This window comes from Hemiscyllium ocellatum, chromosome 4 (assembly GCF_020745735.1).
Source record: "Hemiscyllium ocellatum isolate sHemOce1 chromosome 4, sHemOce1.pat.X.cur, whole genome shotgun sequence".
In the NCBI taxonomy this organism is placed as follows: domain Eukaryota; kingdom Metazoa; phylum Chordata; class Chondrichthyes; order Orectolobiformes; family Hemiscylliidae; genus Hemiscyllium; species Hemiscyllium ocellatum.
The window spans coordinates 45,209,647-45,234,728 of NC_083404.1; the positions used below are offsets into that span (position 1 = coordinate 45,209,647).

At 40.8% G+C, this 25,082-nt stretch overlaps 1 protein-coding gene across 2 annotated transcripts in view; it reads left to right on the top strand.

Moving 5' to 3' along the window:
* LOC132813309 (zinc finger protein 236-like) overlaps positions 1-25,082 on the top strand; it is a 162,713-nt gene that overhangs the window by 134,527 nt on the left and 3,104 nt on the right. The window contains exons 26-31 of one of the 2 annotated variants that reach the window (XM_060823121.1): positions 1,786-1,956; positions 6,424-6,617; positions 12,043-12,177; positions 17,859-18,056; positions 22,755-22,884; positions 24,451-24,627. In XM_060823121.1, the coding sequence (XP_060679104.1) occupies positions 1,786-1,956; positions 6,424-6,617; positions 12,043-12,177; positions 17,859-18,056; positions 22,755-22,884; positions 24,451-24,627 (1,005 nt within the window). The remainder of the gene's footprint in view (positions 1-1,785; positions 1,957-6,423; positions 6,618-12,042; positions 12,178-17,858; positions 18,057-22,754; positions 22,885-24,450; positions 24,628-25,082) is intronic. The other variant, XM_060823124.1, reaches the window with a different exon arrangement.

A 25,082-nucleotide genomic window follows, 5' to 3' on the forward strand; every position in this document is an offset into this window, starting at 1 on the left:
CCCCATGGTAGGCTATTGCACAAAATACAGAGGCATGGGATTGGGGTGATTTAGTGGTTTAGATAAGAAATTGGCTAGCTGAAAGAAGACAGAATATGGTGGTTGATGGGAAATGTTCATCCTGGAGTTCAGTTACTAGTGGTGTACTGCAAGGATCTATTTTGGGTTCACTGCTGTTTGTCATTTTTATAAATGACCTAGATGAGGGTGTAAAAGGATGGGTTGGTAAATTTGCAGGTGACACTAAGATCAGTAGAGTTGTGAATAGTGATGAAGGGTTTTGTAGATTACAGAGGAACATAGATAAGCTGCAGAGCTAGGCTGAGAGTTTAATGTGGAAAAGTGTGAAGTGAATCACTTTGGAAGGAGTAATAGGAATGCAGAGTACTGGGCTAATGGTAAGATTCTTGGTAGTATAGATGAGCAGAGAGATCTCAGTGTTCAGGTACATAGATCCCTGAAAGTTGCCACCCAGGTTGATAGGGTTGTTAAGAAAGCATACAGTGTGTTAGCTTTTATTAGCAGAGGGATTGAGTTTCGGAACCATGAGGTTATACTGCAGCTGTACAAAACTCTGGTATGGCGTACTTGGAGTATTGCATACAGTTCTGGTCACCGCATTGTAGGAAGGATGTGGAAGCTTTGGAAAGGGTTCAGAGGAGATTTACTAGGATACTGCCTGGTATGGAGGGCATGTCTTACAAGGAAAGGCTGAGAGACTTGAGGCTGTTTTCGTTAGAGAGAAGAAGGTTGAGCGGCAACTTAAATTGAGACATATAAGACAATCGGAGAATTAGATTGGGTGGACAGTGAGAGTCTTTTTTTCCTCAGATAGTGATGGTTAGAATGAGGGGACATAGCTTTAAATTGAGGGGTGATAGATATATGACAGACATCAAAGGTAAAACAGTAGTAGACTTGCCAACTTTAAGGGCATTTAAAAGGTCATTAGACAGACATATAGACAAAAATGAAATAGTGTAAGTTAGATGGGCTTCAGATTGGTTTCACAGGGTGGCGCAACATCGATGACTATATCTGCTTTAATTTTTAGCATTTCCTCCTTTTCTTTCCATTTGAAACAAGGTATTTCTGTTTCTTCAAGTCTATACCTCTAGCTCAGTATATATCCTCCAGATAGTGTTCTTGATGCTTAGTGGCCCTTCAGGGTGAAGATTGTAGTGAGGTTTTTCTGGAGAGTTAATTTTTTTTTGATGTCTCGCTGACTGTACCTAATTTGATACGTGATGGAGTGTTTTAATTTCTTATATTTATTGAAGTGCCTCCAAGGTCTGCTGTAAGGATCATGATTGTGTTTTCTTCAAAGCATTAGTGGGATTTACCTAGTGGATCTCAAAGCAGTTTTTTTCCTTGTCGGCAGTTTTCCATTTGCATTGCATTTCACAAAGAATCAGGAGACCCAAGTGTTTAACAGCAGTAGAAGCTTTATTAGGGAGGTGTTCATTCTGCAGGCAGCAAGGTTAGATGAAGCTGTTTCATGGCTGCTGACAGCATCATGATGTCATGTGATCAGACTGTTAAAAGACAGTTCATCATACTTGGCACATACACAGCAAACACTAACTTTGCACTGTCTTATATCCATAACTATAATTACAAAGTGTTTGTAATGAGTGTGAATTAATCCATTCACGTTATTTGAAGTGAAATTATAGAGGAAAATTAAAATATAATAAATCAGTTTTGAAAATGTCTAATTTATTATTTTGAGCTTTTCAAGATTATTTCAAAATTTCTAACCCTTTCTTTCTCTTTCCCTATAAGGTCAGGATATCATTCAGCAGCATGGCAGCACTGGTAGTGGTGAAATGAATGGAGGGATCCAATTGGAAACATCAGTGAATAATCAACCTAGTGCTGCCACATTGACTATCAGCAATGATCAAATTCTGAATCAGGGCTCCAGCCTTAATACTACAAGTGCCAACATACCAGGTATTGACCTAGTGATAACCACTACACTCACCTCTGACTCTGTTGAAGTTCAGGTATGCTTCAGGTGTCTTCCACTATGAAAATTGAGATGAAGTATCTACATTGTTCATCCACCATTTCTTTGATCCCAATTACTACTACTCTAGCCTCATGTACCAGCAGTCCAACATCAATTCTTGACTCTCTTACCTTTTTTAGATATCTTTTTTAAAAAACTTGCAGTCTTCTTTAATATTATTAGCTAGTTTACTCTCATATTTCATCTCACCCCACCCCACCCCTTTATTGCTTCTTTAGTTATCCTCTGCTGATTTGTAAAAGCCTCCCAAACCTCTGGTTTCTCACTAATTTTCACCGAGATTGCTTGTATGCTGTCCCCGACTTTCCTTATCAGCCATGGTTGCCTTGTCCTCTCCTCCTTCGTATATTTATTCTTCCTTGTGATGAATTTCTGTTATGCCCCCCCAAAATTCCTGCCATTGCTGCTCCATTGTCTTCCCTGCTGGGCTGTCCTTGCAATCAGTTCTGGCCAGGTTCACCCTTATGTCTTTGTGGTTATCTTTACTGAATTGTTATACTGTTACATCTGATTCCAGTTTCTTCCTCTCAACCTGCAGGCTGAAATCTGTCATCCTGTGGTCACTGACCATTAGGGGTTCTTTCACCTCAAGCTCCATAATCAAGTCTGCTTCATTACACATCAACAAATTCAGAATTGCCTGTTCCCTAGTCAGCTCTACCACAGGCTGCTCCAACAAACCATTTTGTAGATATTCCAAGAATTCCTTTTCTTGAGGTCCGCGACCAATCTTTTCCCAGTCCACCTGCATATTGAAGTCTCCCATGATTATTGTAATTTTTTACATGACTTTTCTATTTCCTGATTTATTTTCTTCCCCAAATCCTGACTACTGTACATAACTCCCATTAAGGTCTTTTTTTCCTTTGTGCTTCCTCAACTCTACCCACATAGATTCAGTGCCACCTGAATCTGTATCACTTCTTGCTATCAATTTTTAATTTAGTTTCTTACTAACAAGGCTACCCCACACGTTCTGCCACTCTGCCCATCTACCTGTCCTTTCAGTAGAACATGGATGTCCAAGCTCTGAACTCTTGCAACCACATCTGTGATATGCACAGCATCACACCTGCCAATTTGATCAGTGTTACAAGTTCATTTAACCTGTTTTGTATACTGCATGCATTTAAGTACAACACCCTAAGCTGTGCATTGACTGCCCCCTGTTCTCCATAGTTGTCACCACATCTACTGTGCCTGAAGTTAAATTCTTGAGCCTTTCTATAGTCTCTATTCAAACACTTGGTGTGGATACATTAATAACCTCTGCCAAGCCCTCCCACCCCTTTTAAAATTTCCATGCACTGAATTCACTATTTAGGTTAATGCCCTATCTGTAGCCCTGGTTCTGCAATTTGCCAGGAGTCTGGTTCCAGCATGATTCAGATGGAACTTGTCTTTTTAAATGGCTCCCTTCTTGCCCAGTACTGGTTTCAATGTCACATGAATTCAAACCCGGTTTTCCCCAGATCATCAATAAGCCACACATTTACCACTTCAATCTTGTTAACCCTGTTTTGTTGTGGCTCAGGTAGTAATCCAGAGATTGTTACCTTTTTGGTTCTGCTTTATAATTTAGCCTCGATTGCTCATATTCCCTCAGGATCACTTTCCTCTTTCTACCTATGTCATTGGTACCTATGTGGACCATGACAGCTAGATCTTTCCCCAAGTTCTTTTGCAGCCCAGATGAGATATCATGAACCTAAGCACCCGGAAAGCAACAGGGCCCTTGGGGCTTTTGATTGTGGCCACAGAAAACAGAGTCTATACCACTGACTATACACCTACCATTACAACAACATTTCTCCTTCGTCCCACCTCTTGAATGGTCTCCTGTACTGCAGTGCTGTGGTTAGTTTGCACTTCCTTCCTAAAGCCCCCAGTCTCATCGACACAGAGAACAAGAATCTCAAACCTTTTAGACAAGCTCAAGGGCTGAGGCTCCTTCAGTACTACCTCCTAGGTCCCTCTATTTGCCTTGTTTGTAGTCTCACTCTCATATCACAGACCACTGACTAAATTTGAGCTAGTTAATCTAAGGGGTGTGACTGCTTCCTAAATTACAAGCAATAAAATAGGAACCAATTTTATTATTACAAAAATATACTTTATTCATTTAAAGAAACATTATCAAAAGTATGTACTGAAGGTTCTAGAACAGTCTGTACAGCATTTGAAGAGGAAAAAAAACAAACAGCACACTGGAATTTGACATCATTCAGAGCTTCCCTGGAGTTGCAAAACAAAGACATTTTCCACTAAGAGAAGGTGAGGACTGCAGATGCTGGAGATCAGAGCTGAAAAATGTGTGGCTGGAAAAGCGCATCAGGTCAGGCAGCATCCAAGGAGCAGGAGAATCGACGTTTCAGGCATAAGAAGGGCTTATGCCCGAAACGTCGATTCTCCTGCTCCTTGGATGCTGCCTGACCTGCTGCGCTTTTCCAGCCACACATTTTTCAGCATTTTCTACTAATGCAAGAAAGTAGGCACCACTTATTCAAACTTTCCCACTACTCACCAACTGAAGAATCTCTTCTTCCTGTTGAACACCAGGTCCTTTGTGATCCCTTTCTCCCAGATTCCTCCTCCGTCATTTCTCACTACTTCCCTCCTCGTGGACCATAGCGCTGTTACCTCATTACCAAACATAACTGATTCTGATTTAACCTGAGGGTCAGTACACCTTCATAGTAACCATGCTAATTATACCTAGGCTATTGACATCACTGTGCATCATAAACCAGCAAATTGAGGTAACCGACCCTACCTCCTCTTTAAATGCTTTCTGTGATCTAGCCTGTACAACTCTCTGAGATAGTAATTCCAGACATTCCTTACCCTCTGGAAGAAGAAATTTTTTTGCATCTCAGTTTTAAATAAGTGTCGCCTTATTCTGTAACTATGTCCCAAGTTCAAGATTCGCTTTCCATGGAAACAGCTCCTCAGCATCTACTCTGTCAAGCCCCATCTGAATCCTGTATATTTGAATAAGAATCTTCTGAACACTGATGAATAAAGGCCTAACCTGTTCAGCTGTTCTTGATAAGTCAATCAATTCATCCCAGGAATCCGCCTAGTGGATCACTTTTGAACAATACTAGTATATCCTTTTTTTAAATATGGGGACCAAACTGAACACAGTGCAACCACAACAACACCTTGTAGTGTTGGAACAAGTCTTCTCTGTTTTTAAATTCCATTCCCCTGATAATAAAGCCCAGAATTCCATTTGCTGCCTTAAACACTCACTGCACCTCCATGCTACCTTTTTTGTGTTTCATGTACAAGAACACCCAAATTTCTCTGGTTTTTTTTGATGGAACCGCTGTCCATTTAAATAATAGTCTGCCTTTTGATTCTTCCTACCAAAGAATACTTATAATACATATGCCAAGTTTCTCCCCACTTGCTTACCCTGTCTATAGCCCCTTGCAGTTTCCTTATGCCCTCTTCACAAGATGCTTTTCCACTTATTTTTGTATCATCAGCAAATTTATATATACTGTGCCTTTTCCTCTATCATTAATATGTGTAAGGTCTCAATTAGTTAATTAGATTAGATTACTTACAAGTCTACACCGAGGCTCCAAAGAGCAACCCACGCAGACCCATTCCCCTACATGTACCCCTACACCTAACACGATGGGCAATTTAGCAGTAATCCTTGTGATACTTCACGAGTTACATCTTTTAAACCTAAAATCCCAAAATTGTTTTCTGTGTGTTAACCAATTCTCAAAACACGCTAATACATCGCCATACCTTCCCCCACCCCCCAAAAGAAATCAGTGAGCTCTTGTGTAATTACTTTTTAAACGACACTTTATTGAATGCGGTTCTGAAAATCCAAATACAAATCTAACAGTTCTTGTTCATCACCTTGTTATATCCTTAAGGAACTCTCACAACTTTCACAAGTGTATTTAACTGTAACTTTATTAGGAATGACTGTGGTGAGTAACTGGTGAGCAATACAATATCAGGTCCAAAACTGTGCATTGTAGACACTTATTTAACAGTTAGTTAGCCAATAGTAATTTACAGTGTTAGTCCAGATCTAGAATAGTTAACAAGTATGAAAGTTAACAGAGTCCTACAGCCATCTAACAAAAATTCTGGTACTTGTGTCTCATGTATTATAACCTCAAAGGGCTAGTGGTTGGAACATGCTGCTAATAGTAAAAATCTCTTTGGATATTTTCTGGCAATTGTTGGGCGTCTTGAATCAGATATCTTGTTAGCTCAAGGTAAAAGTTCTAGGATTGTAAATATTGTCCAGAGGAAAATTCATGAATGATGACTAAAAGTATTTTGCTCACCATGTGTTCTATGTTCCATAGAGATACAGGAACTGATTCAGTCTTTGTTTGCATCACTTACAGGGTTGAGTTCAACTGCAAACAGTTTGGCATCTTCCCTCACTACGTCCCTTTCCCAAACTACTGTCCCTACCCAGAATCTTGAGATGTCGTCTGCTAATATGGGTGGAGATGGCAGTGTTACTCTTACTTTGACTGACACCCAAAGCATGCTGTCTGCTGGTTTAGACACAGTCACACTCAACATAGCTGCTCAGGTAAGGCTGAACCAACAGGACACTTCCAAACATTAATGTATTTATTATTTAAAAATTTTTCATTTAATAGCTGAGAGTATATTGATACTTATGATAGGTCTTGTGGTCTGTGAGTTGTAGACTCCGAGATTTCCAGCAGCGAATATCAGTACTGTCCTCAATATGCAACAAAATCGAAGTGTGGTGCCAACACAACCGGTCAGGAGCAGGAGTCGATATTTCAGGCATAAATCAGGCACCATGGTCTTCCACTCTGATCTCTATCAACGTCGATTTTCCTGCTCCTCAGATTCTGCCTGAACTGCTGTGCTTTTCCAGCACCACTGTAATCCAGAGCCTTGTGTACTTATACATCACCTTAATGAAAAAATAAAATCCAAAGATGCTCCACATAGGCATTGTAGACACTACGATATAATGAAATGTTAGAACAAGTGATCAAGCACTTAGTCAAAGAAATCGTTTTAAAATAATGTATTTAAAGTAGGAAAGCTAAGCAAAGAGGTTTTAAGAAGGGAATTCCAGAGCTTGGGGGCCAGATAGTTGAAGACACCTGTTTAAAACTGGATGTTTTTCTATTTTTGTGCTGGATACGACAGTTGTAGAGATGTATCCAATATTTCCTTAGCAATTCACTTGTCTCAAGAATATCACATTGAAGTTTCATCCAGTACTTCATGCTTCCTCCATTGAAAAAGATAGTGAACTTTCAAAAAATTCATTAATGTTGAAATGTCTTAAATCTTCAAGCATATAACTTAGTAAGTTGTTACAGGAATCACTTTTCAACCAAAAGCACAGAACTTGATACAGTAAATGATTGCAGAACATGGGTATGGTTTAAACAAAAATAATTCCATATTACATTTCAAAGGCAAACAAAAGGAAGATGTGGAGCTATCAACATTATGTGCTGCATGTGACCAAGAACAGAGATTGTAGACTTAAATTTAGAATCACACAGGTAAAAAGGGGGCAATTCAAGCCATCATTTTAAAAATATCTATCCAATTAGTCCCAATCCACTTGCTTTTTCCCTCCAGCACTCCATTTTTTTCTTTGTAAGTTTGTCTCCAATTCCCTCCAAAAGCTACTGTTGTGTCTGATTCCACCATCGTTTCAAACTGTGTTGTCCATACCTTCATAAAGCTCTGTGGAAAAGTATTTTTTGGATACATACCATTCTCTAATTTAGGGAATCAAATATATTAAAATAAACTCAAAATTTTTATTAGCTCAAATTAAACCTAATTTTAAAAATTAAGATTTGACAGGTTTCCAGTAGTGTCTAGCTTTACGTAGCGGTCAGAAAAAATGTTGAAAGAGCTATGCATTAGACATATGTTTGGTGGATCACCAGGCAGGAGAGCACTTTGGGACGGTTTAAACTAGTTTGGCAGGGCGATGGGAACTGGAGCTATGGATTCTAGGATGGGGTACTGGTGAACAGGTAGATACAGCGTGCAGAAGGATAGACAGTTGATAGAGCAAAGTTGCAGTCAGTGTGATTGGTTGAAATGTGTCTATTTTATCACTTATTTATGATGAACGGTTTATGCCTGAAACGTCGACTCTCCTGCTCTTCGGATGCACCTGACCTGCTGTGCTTTTCTAACACCACATTCTGGACTCTAATCTCCAGCATCTGCAGTCCTCACTTTCTCCTATTTTAACTCAAGAAGTGTTCAAGAATAAGGGTGATAAACTTAGAGCATGGGTCAGTACTTGGAGCTATGATGTTCTGGCTGTTATGGAGACTTGGATATTTCAGGGCAGGAATGGTTGTTGGATGTTCTGGGGTTTAGATGTTTCAAAAGAAATAGGGAGGGAGGTAAAAGCATTGGGGGAGTGGCATTGATAATCAGGGATAGTATAAAAGTTGCAGAAAGGGATGTCGTCGATATGTCTACTGAGTTATTTTGGTAGAAGTCAAAAACTGGAAAGAAGCAGTCACTTTGTTGGGAGTTTTCTATAGACCACCAATAGCAACAGAGACACTGAGCAGCAGTTTGGGAGGCAGATTTTGGAAAGGTGCAGAAGAAACAAGGTTGTTGTCATGGGTGATTTCAACTTCCGTAATATTGTTTGGAACCTCCTCATTACAAATAGTTTGGATGGAGCAGATTTTGTCAGGTGTATCCAGGAAGGATTTCTGACTCAATAGGTAGATAGGCTGACTAGAGGGGAGGCCATATTGGATTTGGTGCTTGGTAGTAAAATCAGATCATGTGTCACATCTCTCAGTGGGAGAGCATTTTGGTGATAGTGATCACAACTCCCTGACATTTGCTACACTCATGGAGAGGGATAGGAACAGACAGTATGGTAATGTATTTAATTGGGGGAGGGGGAATTACAATGCTATTAGGCAGAAACTGTGGAGCATAAATTGGGAGCAGCTATTCTCAGGGATATGCACAACAGAAATGTGGAGGTTGTTTAGGAAGCACTTGCTGCGAGTGCTGGATAGGTTTGTCTCACTGTGGCAAGGAAGAGATGGTACAATGAAGGAACCTTGGATGACAAGAGATGTGGATCATCTAGTCAAACAAGGATCAGACAGGGCTCCAGAGGATGACAAGGTAGCCAGGAAGGAACTGAAGCATGGCCTTAGGAGAGCTAAAAGGGGGCATGAGAAAGCCTTGGCATGTTGGATTAAGGAAAACCCCAAGGCATTCTACACTTATGTGAGGAACAAGAGGATGGCCAGCGTGAGAGTTAGGGCCGATCAGGATAGTACAAGGAACTTGGGTCTGGAGTCGGAAGAGGTAGGGGAGGACCCTAATGAATACTTTGCTTCAGTATTCACTAGTAAAGAGGGACCTTGTCATGTGTGAGAACAGCATAAAACAGGCTGATGCGCTCGAACAGGTGCATCTTAAGAAGGAGGATGTGCTGGAAAGTTTGAAAAACATGAGGAGATGAAATGTACCCAAGGTTACTATGGAAAGTGAGGAAAGAGATGGCTGCACCTTTGCCGATGAACTTTGTGATCTCACTCTCACCTGTGTGGTATGAGATGATTGGAGGGTGGCAAATGTTATTCCCTTGTTCAAGAAAGGGAATAGGGATAACCTGGGAATTACAGACCAGTCATTCTGAGTATGGTGGTAGGCAAATTATTGGGGAGGATTCTGAGACAGGATTTTTGATTATTTCAAAAAGCATTGCTTGTTTAGAGAGAGTAAGCATAGCTTTGTGAAGGACAGGTCATGCCACTCCAGCTTTATTGAATTCTTTGAGGGTGTGACAAACACACTGATGAAGGTAGGGCAGTGGATGTGGTGTTTATGGATCTTAGCAAGGCATTTGATGAAGTTCCCTGTTGTAGACTCATTCAGAAAGTAAGGAGGTATGAATTACAGGGATATTTTGGCTGTCTGGAATCAGAACCAGCTGGCCCGTAGAAGACAGACGGTGGTAGTAGATGGAAAGTATTTGGCCTGGAGCTTGGTGATCAGTGGTGTTCCTCATGGATCAACTCTGGGACCTTTACTCTTTGTGATTTTTATAAATGACTTGAATGAAGAAGTGAAAGGATGGGTTAGTAAGTTTGCCGATGACATGAAGGTTGATGAGTTGTCGATTAGTGTGGAGGGTTGTTGTAGGTTGCATTGGGACATTGACAGGATGCAGAGCTGGCCTGAGAAGTGGCAGACGGAATTCAACCTGGAAAAGTGTGAAGCGATTAATTTTGGAAGGTCTAATTTGAATGCAGATTACATGGTTAAAAGAAGGATTCTTGACATTGTAGAGGACCAGAGGGATCTTGGAGTCCACGTCCATAGATCCTCAATGTTGCCGCCCAAGTTGATTGGGTTTTTAAGAAGGTATATGGTGTGTTGGCTTTCATTAGCAGAGGGATTGAGTTTAGGAACCGTGAGGTTATACTGCATTTCTATAAAGCCCTGGTCAGACCACATTTGGAATATTGTATTCAGCTCTGGTCTCCATGTTATAGAAAGGATGTAGAAGCTTTAGAGACGGTGAAGAGGAGATTTACCAGGATGCTGCCTGTACTGGAGGGCATGCCTGATGAAAAAAGGTTAAGGGAGCTAGGGCTTTTCACATTGGAGCGAAGAAGGATGAGAGGTGACTTGATGGAGGTGTACAAGATGATGAGAGGCATAGATAGAGTGGATAGTCTGAGACTCTTTGTCAGGGTGGAAATGGCTATCAGGAGGGGACATAATTTTAAGGTGATTGGAGGAAGGTTCTTTGCACACAGAGTGGTGGATGCATGAAATTCACTGCCGGCAGTTGTAGTAGAGTCACAAACATTAGGGACGTTTAAGCCATTCTTGGATAGACACATGGGTAATAGTAAAATGAAGGGTCTGTCGGTTAGTTTGACCTTAGAGTAGGCTAAGAGGTCATCACCACTTTGAGGACTGAAAGGCCTGTATTGTGCTGTACTGTTCTATGTAACAACTTGTATTTGTATAGCATCTTTTGTGTGATAAAGTGCCCAAGTTGCTTTATCAGCATATTGTCAAAAAAAAATTGACACTGAGCCACATAAGGAGATTATTAAGGCAGACGTGGTAAAAAACTTAATCAAAAAGATGTCCTTAAAGGAGGGAGGGAGAGAGAGAGAGAGCACGCGAGAGATGTGAAAGTCATTACAGAGCTTAGTGCCTCAGCAGCTATTTCTGTAATCGAAAAACTAGTGCAATGGAAAGAATGAATGCATAAAAGATGAAAAGTAAATTAGTAGAGAGATCTTGGAGGGTCGTTAGGCTATGCGAGGTAATAGAGTTAGGGAGGAGTAAACCCATGTAAGGATTTAAACATAAATAAATGAACATAAATAAATTTAATATTTAAACCTTTTGTAATATGCAGTGCCAAATATTTTAGCATATCAATTCCATGAAGCAGTTTTAGAAGAGTAATGGTGAAATAAGCTCAGAAAGATAAATGTATTTAAATATAATGATAAAGACCCAATTGTCTAAATTCTAAGGAAGGAATTTGAGGCTAATAATGACATATAGAAAATATAGACCCAGATGTGCTTCATGCAAAATATTGACAGATGGGATGGATTTACTGACTATTAAAAACATTACAGATGTGTAATCTTCAATTTTAATATTTTATAATTGTTCTCTACAGAATGACTATAATGTTCAATGTGGTGTTTTAGAATGGTGGCTTTAAAGTACAGGTACTTTAAATTGTCAGTGCCCTTAGATTTTCTTCATAAATTGCAAAATCACCATCTCTGTTTGCTACAACGTTATTGACATTAAAATATTTAAAACCTATTTTTAAGCTTTCATGCAATATTTAGTATAGAATATGCTGACTGAATTGAAAATGGAAGTGTTATCTACAAGACTATTAATCGCAGTGAAGCAAAACGTTTGTTTTGTTGATATAATTGTGTCTGGTAATTTAATCTTTTCCTCTTCAAAAACAGGGGCAACAATTTCCAACAGTGGTTCCTGAAGCAACTCTCCCAGGCCAAACTGCATCAACTCATCCACAGGTTATATTGGTCAGTCAGGCACCACAAGATTCAGCTGGTACCCAAGATGAGACAACCTCATACCAGGTACAGTACAGCAATTTAAATGATAAAATCATAGAATCATCATGAGATGAGGTAATTTGCCTTGAATCCCCATGTCGACACTTTGATAGAGCTATCCAATTACTCCCACTCCCCCTACTCTCCTCCTGTATTCCTGCAAATACATAAGTACCTCAGTTTTTCCTGAAAATTGCAGTTGAATCAGCTTTCACACTCTTTCAGACAATTCCTTCCAGAGTAAAAAGCATTCTTCTCGCTGTTCTGTTTTTGTTTTTACCAATTATCTTAAATCTGTGATACTAGTACCTGTGGAAACAGTTTCTCCTTAACTAGTATACCCCATATCATCCCCATTAAGTTGCCTTTGCCATTACTCTAAGGAAAGTGATTGTAGTTTCTGTAATTTCTCTGCATAAATAGGATCAATGTGACTTGATGGGTCAGTTGGTCTGCTTCTACACTGTAGGGATACCTCTTATTCTATTAATTAAGGATTTAATTTAGAAAATCATGTGGCTAGTTTAAGAACTGGGTGGCAGAGGGTGAGGGAAGAGCAGTTCATTATTCTTTACCTATGTAAATTTCATAAATTTTGCTGTAAGCAACGTTTGTAATGAAGTGTCACATGGGAAGGCACAAAGGTATGCAGCTTTTGTGAATGGCAGATGTTGGTTCAGGCCTACACTCTGGAAGTATCTTCAACTAAAATACTTCAACTTGAATTTAAAACTTCAAATCAGGGCAATACAAAGAGAGTTTTTTAGAGTCAGAACTCACTCTGCTGAGTTGTAGAGAATAAGTTATAGGCAGAGGTGAATGGTGATCGTCTATATATATCAGGAGAAGCAAGAACGCATAGGCTAGAGCAGGGATATTTGAAGGAAATGATCTGGTCCAGCAAGTTTGAAATACTTGTTGGGAAGGTGATGACTCTGGGTAGGATCTTCAAGGTGTTATCAAATAAGGTCATGCTTAAGAATGGAATATTGGAAGCACATCCATTCCAATGGAAATTTTGAAATGTTGGATTAGTTTATTGTAGGCTTCTCTATGTCTCATTATCAGACTCATCAGCTCCTTTTCTTCAAGAATTCCTTTTTGAAAAGGCATAGCTCTGGATGTAGGTTTGCTCACTGAGCTGAAAGGTTTGTTTTCAGATGTCTTGTCACCATACTAGATAACATCTTCAGTGAACCTCTGGATAAAGCACTGGTGTTATAGCCCGTTTTCTATTTGTGTTTGGGTTGCTTTGGTTAGTGATGTCATTTCTTCTTTTTCTTATGGGGGTGGTAACTGTGTTCCAAGTCAATGTATATATTGACAGAGTTTTGGTTGGAATACCATGCTTCTAGGAATTCTTGTGTGCGTACCTCTGTTTGGCTTGTCCTGGCATGGATGTGTTGTCCCATTTGGAATATGCTGTTGAAAGAGTTGTGATGAGCGCTGCAGAGCATCTTGCAAATAGTACGCACTGTTGCCTCTGTGTGCCAGTATTGGAAGGAGTGGATGTAGAATATAATAGATGGGACGCTAGTCAAATGGGCTGCATCATACTAAGCTGTGTTGAGCTTGTTCTGTGTTGCTGGAGCTGTACTCCTCCAGACAAGTAGAGAATATTTCCACCACACCTGACTTACGCCTGTTAGATGGTCGACAAGCTTTGGGGAGTCTGACTCTGACTTGATCCTTGAGCCACAGCATTTGTTTGGCTGGTCCAGTTACACTTCAGGACAGTGGTAACCCTCACAACGTTGATAGTGGGGTACTCAGTGATAGCAATGCAGTTGAATGTCAGTGGACAATGGTTAGATCGTCTGTTGTTTGACGTGGCATTGCCTAACACAAGTAGTACTTACTACTTGTTAGCCAAAGCCCAATGTTGTTCAGGTGCTGCATTTCGGCAAGGATTGCTTCAGTATCTGAGGAGATCTGTATAACAGTAATCATCTATGACCTTCATCAAACACTATGGAAAGAAGGTCATTGATGAAGCAGCAGAAGATGGCAGGTTCATAACAGTAATCTGAGGAACTCCTAGAGTGATGCCCTGGGACTGAGGTGATTGACTTCCAACAATGACAACCATCATCATTTGTGCTAAGTATGATCTCATGTAGGAGAGGGTTGTATCCTCTATTCCCATTGACGTACATTGTTGTAGGGCTCCTTGACACTGCATTCTGTCAAATTCTGTCTTGATGACAAGGATAGTTGAACTCACCTTGCCTCTGGAGTTCAGCTGTTTTATTCATATTTGGACCAATACTGTAAAGAGCTAGGAGCTGGGTCATTCGGTCCTGTTCACTAGTGAAATAACTCCACAGACACTAGTATTCCATTATCAAGTCACCCTTTACTTACGCGTGAACTGTAAATTAACTCTGACCAGGTAGCTCAGCACCAGTCCTCAGAGCGAGGATAATCGCCAGGACCCTTGTTTATTTGTTTTTTTTATTATTTCTTTTTTTGTTGTTTTAATTAACCCCCACACTACCGTCTAACTGCGGTAGTGCTTTTTTTTCCCCCAGCACCCATGGTGTGTGTGTGCAGGTGTGAGACACAGTGAGCAGCACAAAGTCGAATCTTTATTCAATTTCCACCACCAGGAAGAAGGGAAAACACCCGAGTGGCCAGTGAAGACCCTTGTTTATTTTTGTCAGCCAGGACTTCCTGATTGACCCAGGATAACAGCCTCAGTCAGGAAACTCCAACTCAGTGCGATCCACCTGGCCAATCTCTTTCCAATCACTACAACTCTCACTGATACTGCCTGTTAGCACCATTAATAAATCTTTTCCTCGCTTTGCTGACGATTGTGAGTAGACTGATAGTTCATTTATTGGCTAAATTGGATTTAATCTATATTTTATAGCCAGGATACACCTTGTAAATTTCCACATTACTGGTTGTAAGGTTGTGTTGTACGAGAACAGCTTGACAGGACAGCAGTTAATGCAGGAGCGCAGCTCTTCAGTATTATTGCTTGAATATCATCAGACCTGTAGCCTTTACAGTGTACAATATCTTCAGTCATTTCTTGATAGCATGTGCAATGAATTGAATTGGCTGAAGACTGAAATCTGTGATGTACAAGTAGATCATCCATTTTCACTTCAGGCTGAAAATGGTTACAAATGCTTCAGTTTAGATGTGCTGGAACCTCCATCATTGAGGACGCAGATATGTGTGGAGTCACCATCTCCTCTTAATTGTTTAATTATCCTCCACCATTCATAGCTGGGTGTGGCAAGATTACAGAACATTGGTTGGATCAGATCCATCTATTGTGAGATTGCCTAGCTCTGTCTCACCTGTACTTCCATTGTTTGACATGCAATTAATTTGTATTGTAGTTTTACTGGTTGACACCTGTTTTTTTTAGTAAAAAGTGAGGTCTGCAGATGCTGGAGATCAGAGCTGAAAATGTGTTGCTGGTTAAAGCACAGCAGGTCAGGCAGCATCCAAGGAACAGGAAATTCGACGTTTCGGGCCAGAGCCCTTCATCAGGAATGAGGAGAGTGTTTTTTTTTTGGAATGTCTGCTGCTGCTCCTGGCACACCTTTTTGTACTCTTCATTGAATCAGGGTAGATTCTCTGGCTTGATGTTAAAGTTAGAGTTGAAGATATACCAGTTGGAGATATATAGTTCTGTTGTTGTTGGTCCCTAATACCAAATGGATGCCCAGTCTTGAATTGCTAGATCTATTCAAAGTCAATCCCATTTTGCATGGTAGTAGTGATAAAGGATAACATGTTGAAGATTATTCTCGCTGTGAAGCCAGTACTTGGTCTCCACAAGGACTATGCAGTGGTCACTCTCACTGCTACTAGATTAGATTACTTACAGTGTGGAAACAGGCCCTTCGGCCCAACACGTCCACACCGACCCGCCGAAGCGCAACCCACCCATACCCCTACATATACCTCTTACCTAACACTATGGGCAATTTAGCATGGCCGATTCACCTGACCCGCACATCTTTGGACTGTGGGAGGAAACCGGAGCACCCGGAGGAAACCCACGCAGACACGGGGAGAATGTGCAAACTCCACACAGTCAGTCGCCTGAGGCGGGAATTGAACCCAGGTCCCTGGCGCTGTGAGGCAGCAGTGCTAACCACTGTGCCACCGTGCTGCCCTGTCGTGGACAGATGCATTTGCAGAAGGTAGACTTGTAATGACAAGGTCAAGTAGATTTTTTTGTCGCCTTGGTTCCTCACCTCACTTGCCTGGCAGTGTGCAAGTCTCACTAAGTTGAGCTTTTCAACAAACTGGCAACATCTAATAGATTTGGGAGGAGTACAAATGCCTTGAATTAAAAATTTGGGTGGATGCAAAGGTAGGCTTTCAAGGCGTGGGACTTGCCTTGCTTATTTCAGATCATGTGGTTCCGGTGAGAGAGTGGAGTATAAAAACACACTCAAACATCCAGGAGTGAAGCCAAAAAACTAAATGGTCAAATTAACAGCTAATGTTTAACTAATGAGTAACATCTTTTTAAAAGTGTCGATGGTGGATCCTTCCTGTTTGTTAGTGCAATGGGTTTCTCATATTTTTGGAAGCGATTTTAAACGGAGACGCAGTTTGTCTGTTGGGACAGCTGCAAATGTACGTGTGTTTGAATATTAATCAAATTTTAATCAGCATACCCTATTTGTGATTATGTGAGATGTTTTGGAAGTTAAAGTAGTTCTGTGAAGTCCTTGAAGTGTTCTGAAGATATTAAAGATGCTGTGTAACTGCAAGCACTTGCTTTGAATGAACATGAGGACAATCAATGTAATTCTGTGTCCACTGTGGATTTATCCAGAAGAATAACTGTGTCATTCATATCAGTTAACGTCAAAGTTTTATTTGTGGCATTTGAATTCAATAATCTCATTGAAAGCTAGCTAGCCACCTCTTGTTTGTTACGTAGTGATTGCTTCAATAAGCTGGGATATCTATTATGTCAAAATGCCATAAAACAATGTATTTATCTAGCACCTTTTGATGTAGATAATCACAGTGATGATTATTGAACAACATTTGACTCCAAATCACTTAGGGAGGTAAATTCCAGAGCTTTGACAACTTGAGGCAGGCTGCTAGTGATGGGATTAGTTAGTCAGTTAGGTTAATTTAAGAGCCAGATTTGAAGGAGCCTGTGGAAGTGTAAGGCTGGAAGAGATCACCGAAACTGGTTGAGGCATTTTGATGCCATGTTTGAAATATAACTACTTGGGAGGTACTGAATGGTGTCTGGGACTAAAGTGTCAGATCCTTTTGATTCCATTCAGAACTGAAAATGTGATTTGAATATAGCAGTCAGAAAATAAGTTATTTTAGTTAGCTGAACAGCTGGTTTGTGATAGAGTGATGCCAGCAAGCCTGGGTTCAATTCCCACACCAGCAAAGATTACTAGGATCCTCCTACTCAACCTTTCCCCTCATCTGAGATGTGGTAACCACAGGTTAAACCACCAACAGTCATCTCTGAGTAGTGAGCGAGCAGCCTATAGTCCAGTATGACTATGGCGAGTTTACCTTTAATCTGTCTAATTTTATATGCGCAGCAATTTTGTTGTTGTGCTCATGTGACAGCAATAATTATGCAAATAGGCAAAATCAAGAAAATGAGATCCTGTTAGTACATTGACTTTCTGACAAAATTTGCACCAGATCTTAATTGTCATGAACTGAATTTGCACCTTCTGGTTTAGGTAACTGAGACAACGATTAGTTTTACAGAAGACAGTCAGACAGATGATGAGGGCCAGATAAATCACTGTCCCAATTGTAGCCAAAGCTTCTCTTCAGGCTCCATGCTCCGTCGACATTGCCGCGAAGCCCATGGGGAGGAACGAATCCACATATGCAACGTCTGCAGCAAAGCCTTCAAACGAGCAGCCCATCTCAAGGTAATTGAGTAAAATCACAAACAAATTGGTTAAATTTACTATTAATGTTGCAAAGTTTTTTTTTGTTTGGACACCATCCCCTTTCTTCAAGTTTATCTTTTTGGCATAATTTCCAGCAAACTAAGCATCTCACTTGGGACAAACAGGATGTCCCCCTTAGTCCAAGAACTCCCCATCTATGTTTGGGACACCACCCACGCCCTCCACCTCCTCCATGATTTTCGCTTCCCTGGCCCCCAACGCCTTATCTTCACGATGGACATTCAGTCCATATACACTTCCATCCCCATACACTTACATCCCCCACCACGAAGGCCTCCAAGCCCTCCGCTTCTTCCTCTCTCACCTACCCAACCAGTACCCTTCCACTGACACCCTCCTTCGACTGACTGAACTGGTCCTCACTCTTAACAACTTCTCTTTCCAATTCTCCCACTTCCAACAAACCAAAGGAGTAGCCATTGGCACCCACATGGGCCCCAGCTGTGCCTGCCTCTTCGTCAGATAAGTGGAACAGTCCATCTACTGCAGCTACACTGGCACCCCCCCCCACCTTTTCCTCCGCTACATCGATGATTGTATTTGCGCTACCTCGTGCTCCCACGAGGAGGTTGAACAGTTCAGCCACTTTACTAACACCTTCCACCATGACCTCAAATTTACCTGGACCGTCTCAGACTCCTCCCTCCCCTTCCTAGACCTCTCCATTTCTGTCTCGAGCGATCGACTCAACACAGACATTTACTACAAACCGACCGACTCCCACAGCTACCTAGATTACACCTCCTCCCACCTTGCCCCCTCTAAAAACACCATCCCATATTCCCAATTCCTTCGCCTCCGCCGCATCTGCTCCCAGGAGGACCAATTCCACTACCGAACAACCCAAATGGCCTCCTTCTTCAAAGACCGCAATTTCCCCTCCGATGTGGTCGACGATGCTCTCCACCGCATGTCCTCCACTTCCCGTACCTCCGCCCTTGAACCCCGCCCCTCCAATCGCCACCAGGACACAAACCGCACTGGTCCTCACCTTCCACCCCACCAACCTCCAGATATATCATATCATCCTCCGTCATTTCCGCCACCTCCAAACAGACCCCACCACCAGGGATATATTTCCCTCCCCACCTCTATCAGTGCTCCGGAGAGACCACTCCCTCCGCGACTCCTTCGTCAGGTCCACACCCCCCACCAACCCAACTTCCACTCCTGGCACCTTCCCCTGCAACCGCAAGAAGTGCAAAACGTGTGCCCACACCTCCCCCCTCACTTCCCTCCAAGGCCCCAATATCCGTCGCAAATTCGCCTGCACCTCCGCACACATAATTTACTGTATCCTGCTTCTCGGATGCAGGCTACATTTCTTTAACCAATTGTATCTAGGCTGTTCAGTTGTTTCTGTGAGTTGAAAAGATGTGTGATCCTGTCAATAGCTCTCCAAATAACGAGTGACTGTTTTAAGATCTTTGTGTGGAGCTGTTGTGAGAGACACTTCTGATGGATGGACAAACGTCCAGTACAAAATTTACTTGTGGTATTGACTTGGGTTAACTTCTAGCTTGGCAAAATTTGAATTTTACAGATTATTAACTCTCCTTCCCATCTCTGTAACCTCTAGTGTACCTCCTCTGAGATCTCAAAGCTCCTCCAATTCTAGTTTCTTATTGATCTTTATTTTTTTTTCTTTTTTGCTCCTCCATTGGCAGTCATGCCTTCAGCTGTCCAAGCCTAAGTGCTGCAATTCTATGTCTAATCCTCTATGTCTATATATTCCTCCTCCTGGCTCCTTTACTACACGACTTAAATCTACCTGTTGAACCAACTTTTAGTCATCTGTCCTGGTATCTCCTTTGTGGCTTGGAGTCAAATTTTAATCACTGTTGTGAAGTACTTTGGGACATTTTATTAGTTAAGTGAAAATTGTAATTATCGAGAGGCTCGAAGATGCCTTTGAACCCTAAGCCTCTACCTTACTTGTTCGGAAAGCAATTGAAGGCGACTTTTATGGATGCAGGTAGCACTTTTTCTGATGATGTTTTATTTGTTTGTGAGATGAATGTGTGCTGGCAAGGGGAACGTTTATGATTGCTCTTGAGAAAGAAGTTGATTGGTTGATTGTATTGAATGGCTTGCTTAGACCATTTTAGAGGATAGGAAAAAGTAAACAATATAGCATAGTACATCAGCATGTAGAAGCTTTTTTAAAAATGTAATCATTTACGTTTATTTGAGTCCTTTCAAGTTTCTTTTCCCTCTTACTCTATAAAAATAATTTCATGATTTAAGACCTCATTGCACAGGTTTGTAATGGTAATCATAATGTCAAAGAATTTTTAGGCATATTAACCCTATTAGGAAGACAATATTGGAGCTGTGTTATACTGAGCTTGAATTTAGTAGAAGCTCCAGCTTCGTAATTCCTTATTCTATTCATGTTTTGATGTAACAGGATGCTTATCGTGGCGTGCTGTAAAGGAACTAATGACTTTTAACCCACTTCATCCCTGGGTAGTACTTCCTTGAATGTTGTACCATCTTGCTGGACAATCGGAACCTTTTTAAATGCTGTAAATGTATAAGGAGCATTTGCACAGTGATGGGCATGTGGCTAGCATGTGTACATGTTGGCTAGGCATCATGCAGCTAGGTTGTGTTACAGTGATTTGATGCGTGATGTTTTTGAAAGATATGGGTGACAGGGCTATTGATTGTACATTGCATCTTGAATATATACCCTGTTGAAATATGTTTCCAAGAAATTTGTATGATAGTGTGAAGATTTGAATGTTATGGGGCGTACAATGAGAGATGGACTCACTGAGATCTTACTAGAGAGAGGAGGAGAACTTCTTCAAAGTAGGCACCCCTGGAAGAGGCTTTGCAGTAAGGTTGAAATCAACTAGGAGACAGTGAGGTCTGCAGATGCTGGAGATCAGAGTTGCGATTGTGTTGCTGGAAAAGCAAAGCAGGTCAGGCAGCATCCGAGGAGCAGACTTTCCTGTGACCTATTGCTGCAGCACTTAATCACTTAGACAATCCTGTTCTATGTTTTCATTATGTAATGAAATAAAATGAATGGACATTCATCTTCTCTGCATACCACCTCCTCCTTCACTCTCTCCATAATGACCAGTAAATATTTCAAGCTTACTTTAAGTGCTGTAAAATCTGTTAATATTTTCCTCCTTTTCACATTTGATTCTTTCTGTTTTCTGTATTTCCTGATGAAATTAGAATTCAACATAAATGGTTGTTCCAATTATATGATCCCAGAGATAATACTTACATGTTTTTTTTTAAATTGCATTTATATTTAGGTTCATTTAGCCAGAACTGAAATAATCATCTGTTAATTTCTGAATTTATTCATGATACATTTGTAGAGCCAATTAAAAGAAAAGGACAAATAATTGGATAGACTGTCACGGTGCACCTGTCACTAACATTAATTCCACACTTATATATTGTTGAATTGGATGTCTCATCCACAGATTAGAGCCTTATTGATTATTTGTGAGGCCTCAACTGGTATAATTGTGAGGAGAAAGTGAGGTTTGCAGATGCTGGAGATCAGAGCTGAAAATGTGTTGCTGGAAAAACGCAGCAGGTCAGGCAGCATCCAAGGAACAGGAGATTCGACGTTTCGAGCATAAGCCCTTCACAGGAACGTCGAATTTCCTGTTCCTTGGATGCTGCCTGACATGCTGCGCTTTTCCAGCGACACATTTTCAGGTATAATTGTGAGCACAATTCTTCAGGAAAAAAGGGCTTTCATAGAATCATAGAATCTCTACAGTGTGGAATCAGGCCATTTGGCCCAACAAGTCCACACCGACCCTTCGAAGAACATCCCACCCAGACCCGTTTCCCTGCCCCATTACTCTACATTTCCTCTGACTAATGCATCTGACCTACAAATCCCTGAACACTTTGGGCAATTTAGCTTGGCCAATTTACCTAACCTGCACATCTTTGGACTATGGGAGGAAACTGGAGCACCTGGAGGAAACCAGCGCAGACACTAGGACAATTGGCAAACTCCACGTAGACAGTCACCCGAGGCTGGAATCGAACCCAGGTCTCTGGTGCCGTGAGGCAGCAGTGCTAGCCACCGTGCCGCCCATTTCGAAAAAGGCCGCAGAGTTGTCTCAGAATGTTTACTGAGATGGGGTGAGCCCAGAGTTATGAAGAAAGTTAGAATTGTTTTTCTTGAAATAGAGATTAAAAGAAACCTATAAAGGTTTCCACAATGAAAAGTGATTTTCATACAATGTTTACTGAAAATCTGCCTGTCTGGTAAATGGGTCAATAACCAGAAGTTGTAGATTTAAAATCATTGGCACAATATCTAGAGGGAGATGAGAATTTTTTTTTTTAAGAGTTATCAGAATTTGGAATGCAGTAATTAAAAAAAAAATGGTGGGAGTTGTATCTATAAAACAGCTTAAAGAAACTTGAGGATGGGTTAAGGACAAAAATAAATATGTGAAACCGACTCTTTCATGAAGCCAGCACAGGTACCATAATAGACCACATGGTAATCTTCTGTACTGGATGATGCCATGCTGAAAATGTACTTTGTGTTGATAAAATTATGCCATAATGATCTGTTTACTCATTTTCGTGCAGCACTTAATATTTATTGATGTGATAGTGGAATTTTAAACAAGTACAACTGTTGTTTTTAAATCAAAGGACCATCTTCAGACACACCAACCTGGACCTTCTCCCAGCAGTCAGAAACCTAAACTTTATAAATGTGAATCCTGCGACAAGGCATTTGCTAAACCAAGCCAGCTAGAGAGGCACAATCGGATCCACACAGGTATTCATCAGTTAATATCTTTAGATTGTGGAAGATGTGCGCTAGTATGATAGAAATGTTTCTTAAATAGATTTTATATGGTTCATATTGAAAAGTTTTGTAAAGCAGGTTAAGGGGGCATTTAATGGAGGTGTTCCAAATTTTAAGGGGTTTTATTAGAATGAGTAGGGAGAAATGATTTCCATAGGCAGTTAGGTTAGTAACCAGAAGGGAGAAATTTAAGTTAATTGGCAGAAAATGCCAGCGGGTAGATAAGAATGTTTTTAAACTTAGTGCATTTGAGATGATCAGAGCTTGCTATCATAAAGGCTGATCATAGTAACAATAGATTTCAAAAGCAAATTCAATATATGCTCGAAAAAGAAGAGTTATAGGACAGTAGGTAAAAATCAGGGGAGTGAGTTATTTTGTGACTCTTGAGGTTCAAGGTGGCCATCTATGCGTGGTAGCACATGAGAAGGGTGAGGTACTAAACAACTATATCGTGTCAATATTTACGATGGAGAAGGACATGGAAGCTAGGGAACTTGGGGAAACAAATAGTGATGTCTTGGAAAGAATTTTTATTGCAGAAGAGAAAGTGCTGGATGTCTTAAAATGCATAAAGGTCAATAAATGCCTAGGACCTAATCAGGTGTTTCCAAGAAGTTTTGTGGAAAGCTAGGGGAGAGATTGCTGGACCCCTTTGCTGAGATATTTGCACAATCAACAGCCACGAATGAGGTGCCAAAAGATAGGAGGTTGGCTAATGTGATGCCATGATCTAAGAAAGGCTGTAAGGAAAAGCCAGGGAACTATAGAGTAGTGAACCTTGCATAGGTGCTGGGTAAGTTGTTGAAAGGAAATCTGAGGGACAAGGTTGACGTGCTTTTGGAAAGGCAAGGACTGGTTAGAAATAGTCATAAAGGTTTTGTACGTGGGAAATCATGTCACATGTCACTTCTTCAAAAAAACTCAAGTTCAAAGAGCATCGATGAAGGCAGAGCGGTGGACGTTGTCTAAATGGACGTCAACAAAACATTCAACAAGGTTCCACATGGTAGACTGGTTAGTTAGATCACATGGGATCCAGAGGGAGCTAGCCAATTGAATACAAAATTGGCTTGAAGGTAGGAGACAGATGGTAATGGTAGAGGGTTGCTTTTACAGACTGCAGGCCTGTGACCAGTGGTGGGCCACAAGGATTAGTGCTCAGTCCATTGCCTTTTGTCATTTATATAAATGATTTGGATATGAATATAGAAGGTATGGTTAGTAAGTTTGCAAGAGGATTGAGTGGTGTAGTGGTCAGTAAAGAAGATTATCTCAGAGTACACAAGAACTTTGATAAGATGGACCAATGGGATGAGGAGTGGCAGGTGGAGTTTAATTTAAATAAGTGTGAGGTGGTGCATTTGTATGTTTTGAAACCCAGTTCCCCATGAAAATTGTCATTTCAGATTGTATTGAAATTCAACCTGTGTCTTTGCCAGAACTTTCAACCTGCTGGTGTAGCTTGTAAGAATGGAGGGGTCTAAGCTTGAGAATGGGCATTGTAACTAAGAACATTTGTGGCATTTGTTTCAGGTGAACGGCCATTTCAATGCAACCTCTGTGAAAAAGCCTTCAACCAAAAAAATGCACTGCAAGTACATATGAAGAAACATACTGGTGAGAGACCATACAAGTGTGACTACTGCGGAATTTCTTTCACACAAAAAGGCAATATGAAGATACATATGAAGAGGGCACATGGTTTTCCTGGTTAGTGTTACAGTGAATGCAACTGTGAACCATTCTGTTTTTTTGAAAAATGTACATATTTTTGTTTTACAGGAAGTAGGGGTGGGTGGTAGTGAGAGGGATATGCAAAGTGGCCAGGCAGATGTAGCGAAGGATCAAGTGTATGTTTAAAAGGTAAATCTCTTGTGGAGGTGACTCCTTCAATTCACAGCTATTTTAAACTTAGTCTAGCTACTCCTAGATGAAGGCCACTTACATGTAGAAATGATTTTAACAACTGCAATCCCAAAAGCTCAGCTGATTCTCATTGACAGCATAGAGGCTAAGTGGAAGATCCAGGGATTCCAGTCGCTTCTCCTCACTTATACATAAATACAATTTAGGATTGCTGTTTATCTTTTCATCATTATATTTGTCCCATAATGTATTTCCTTGAATGGACACATTACATGGTTATTTCCCAACTAAAATGACTA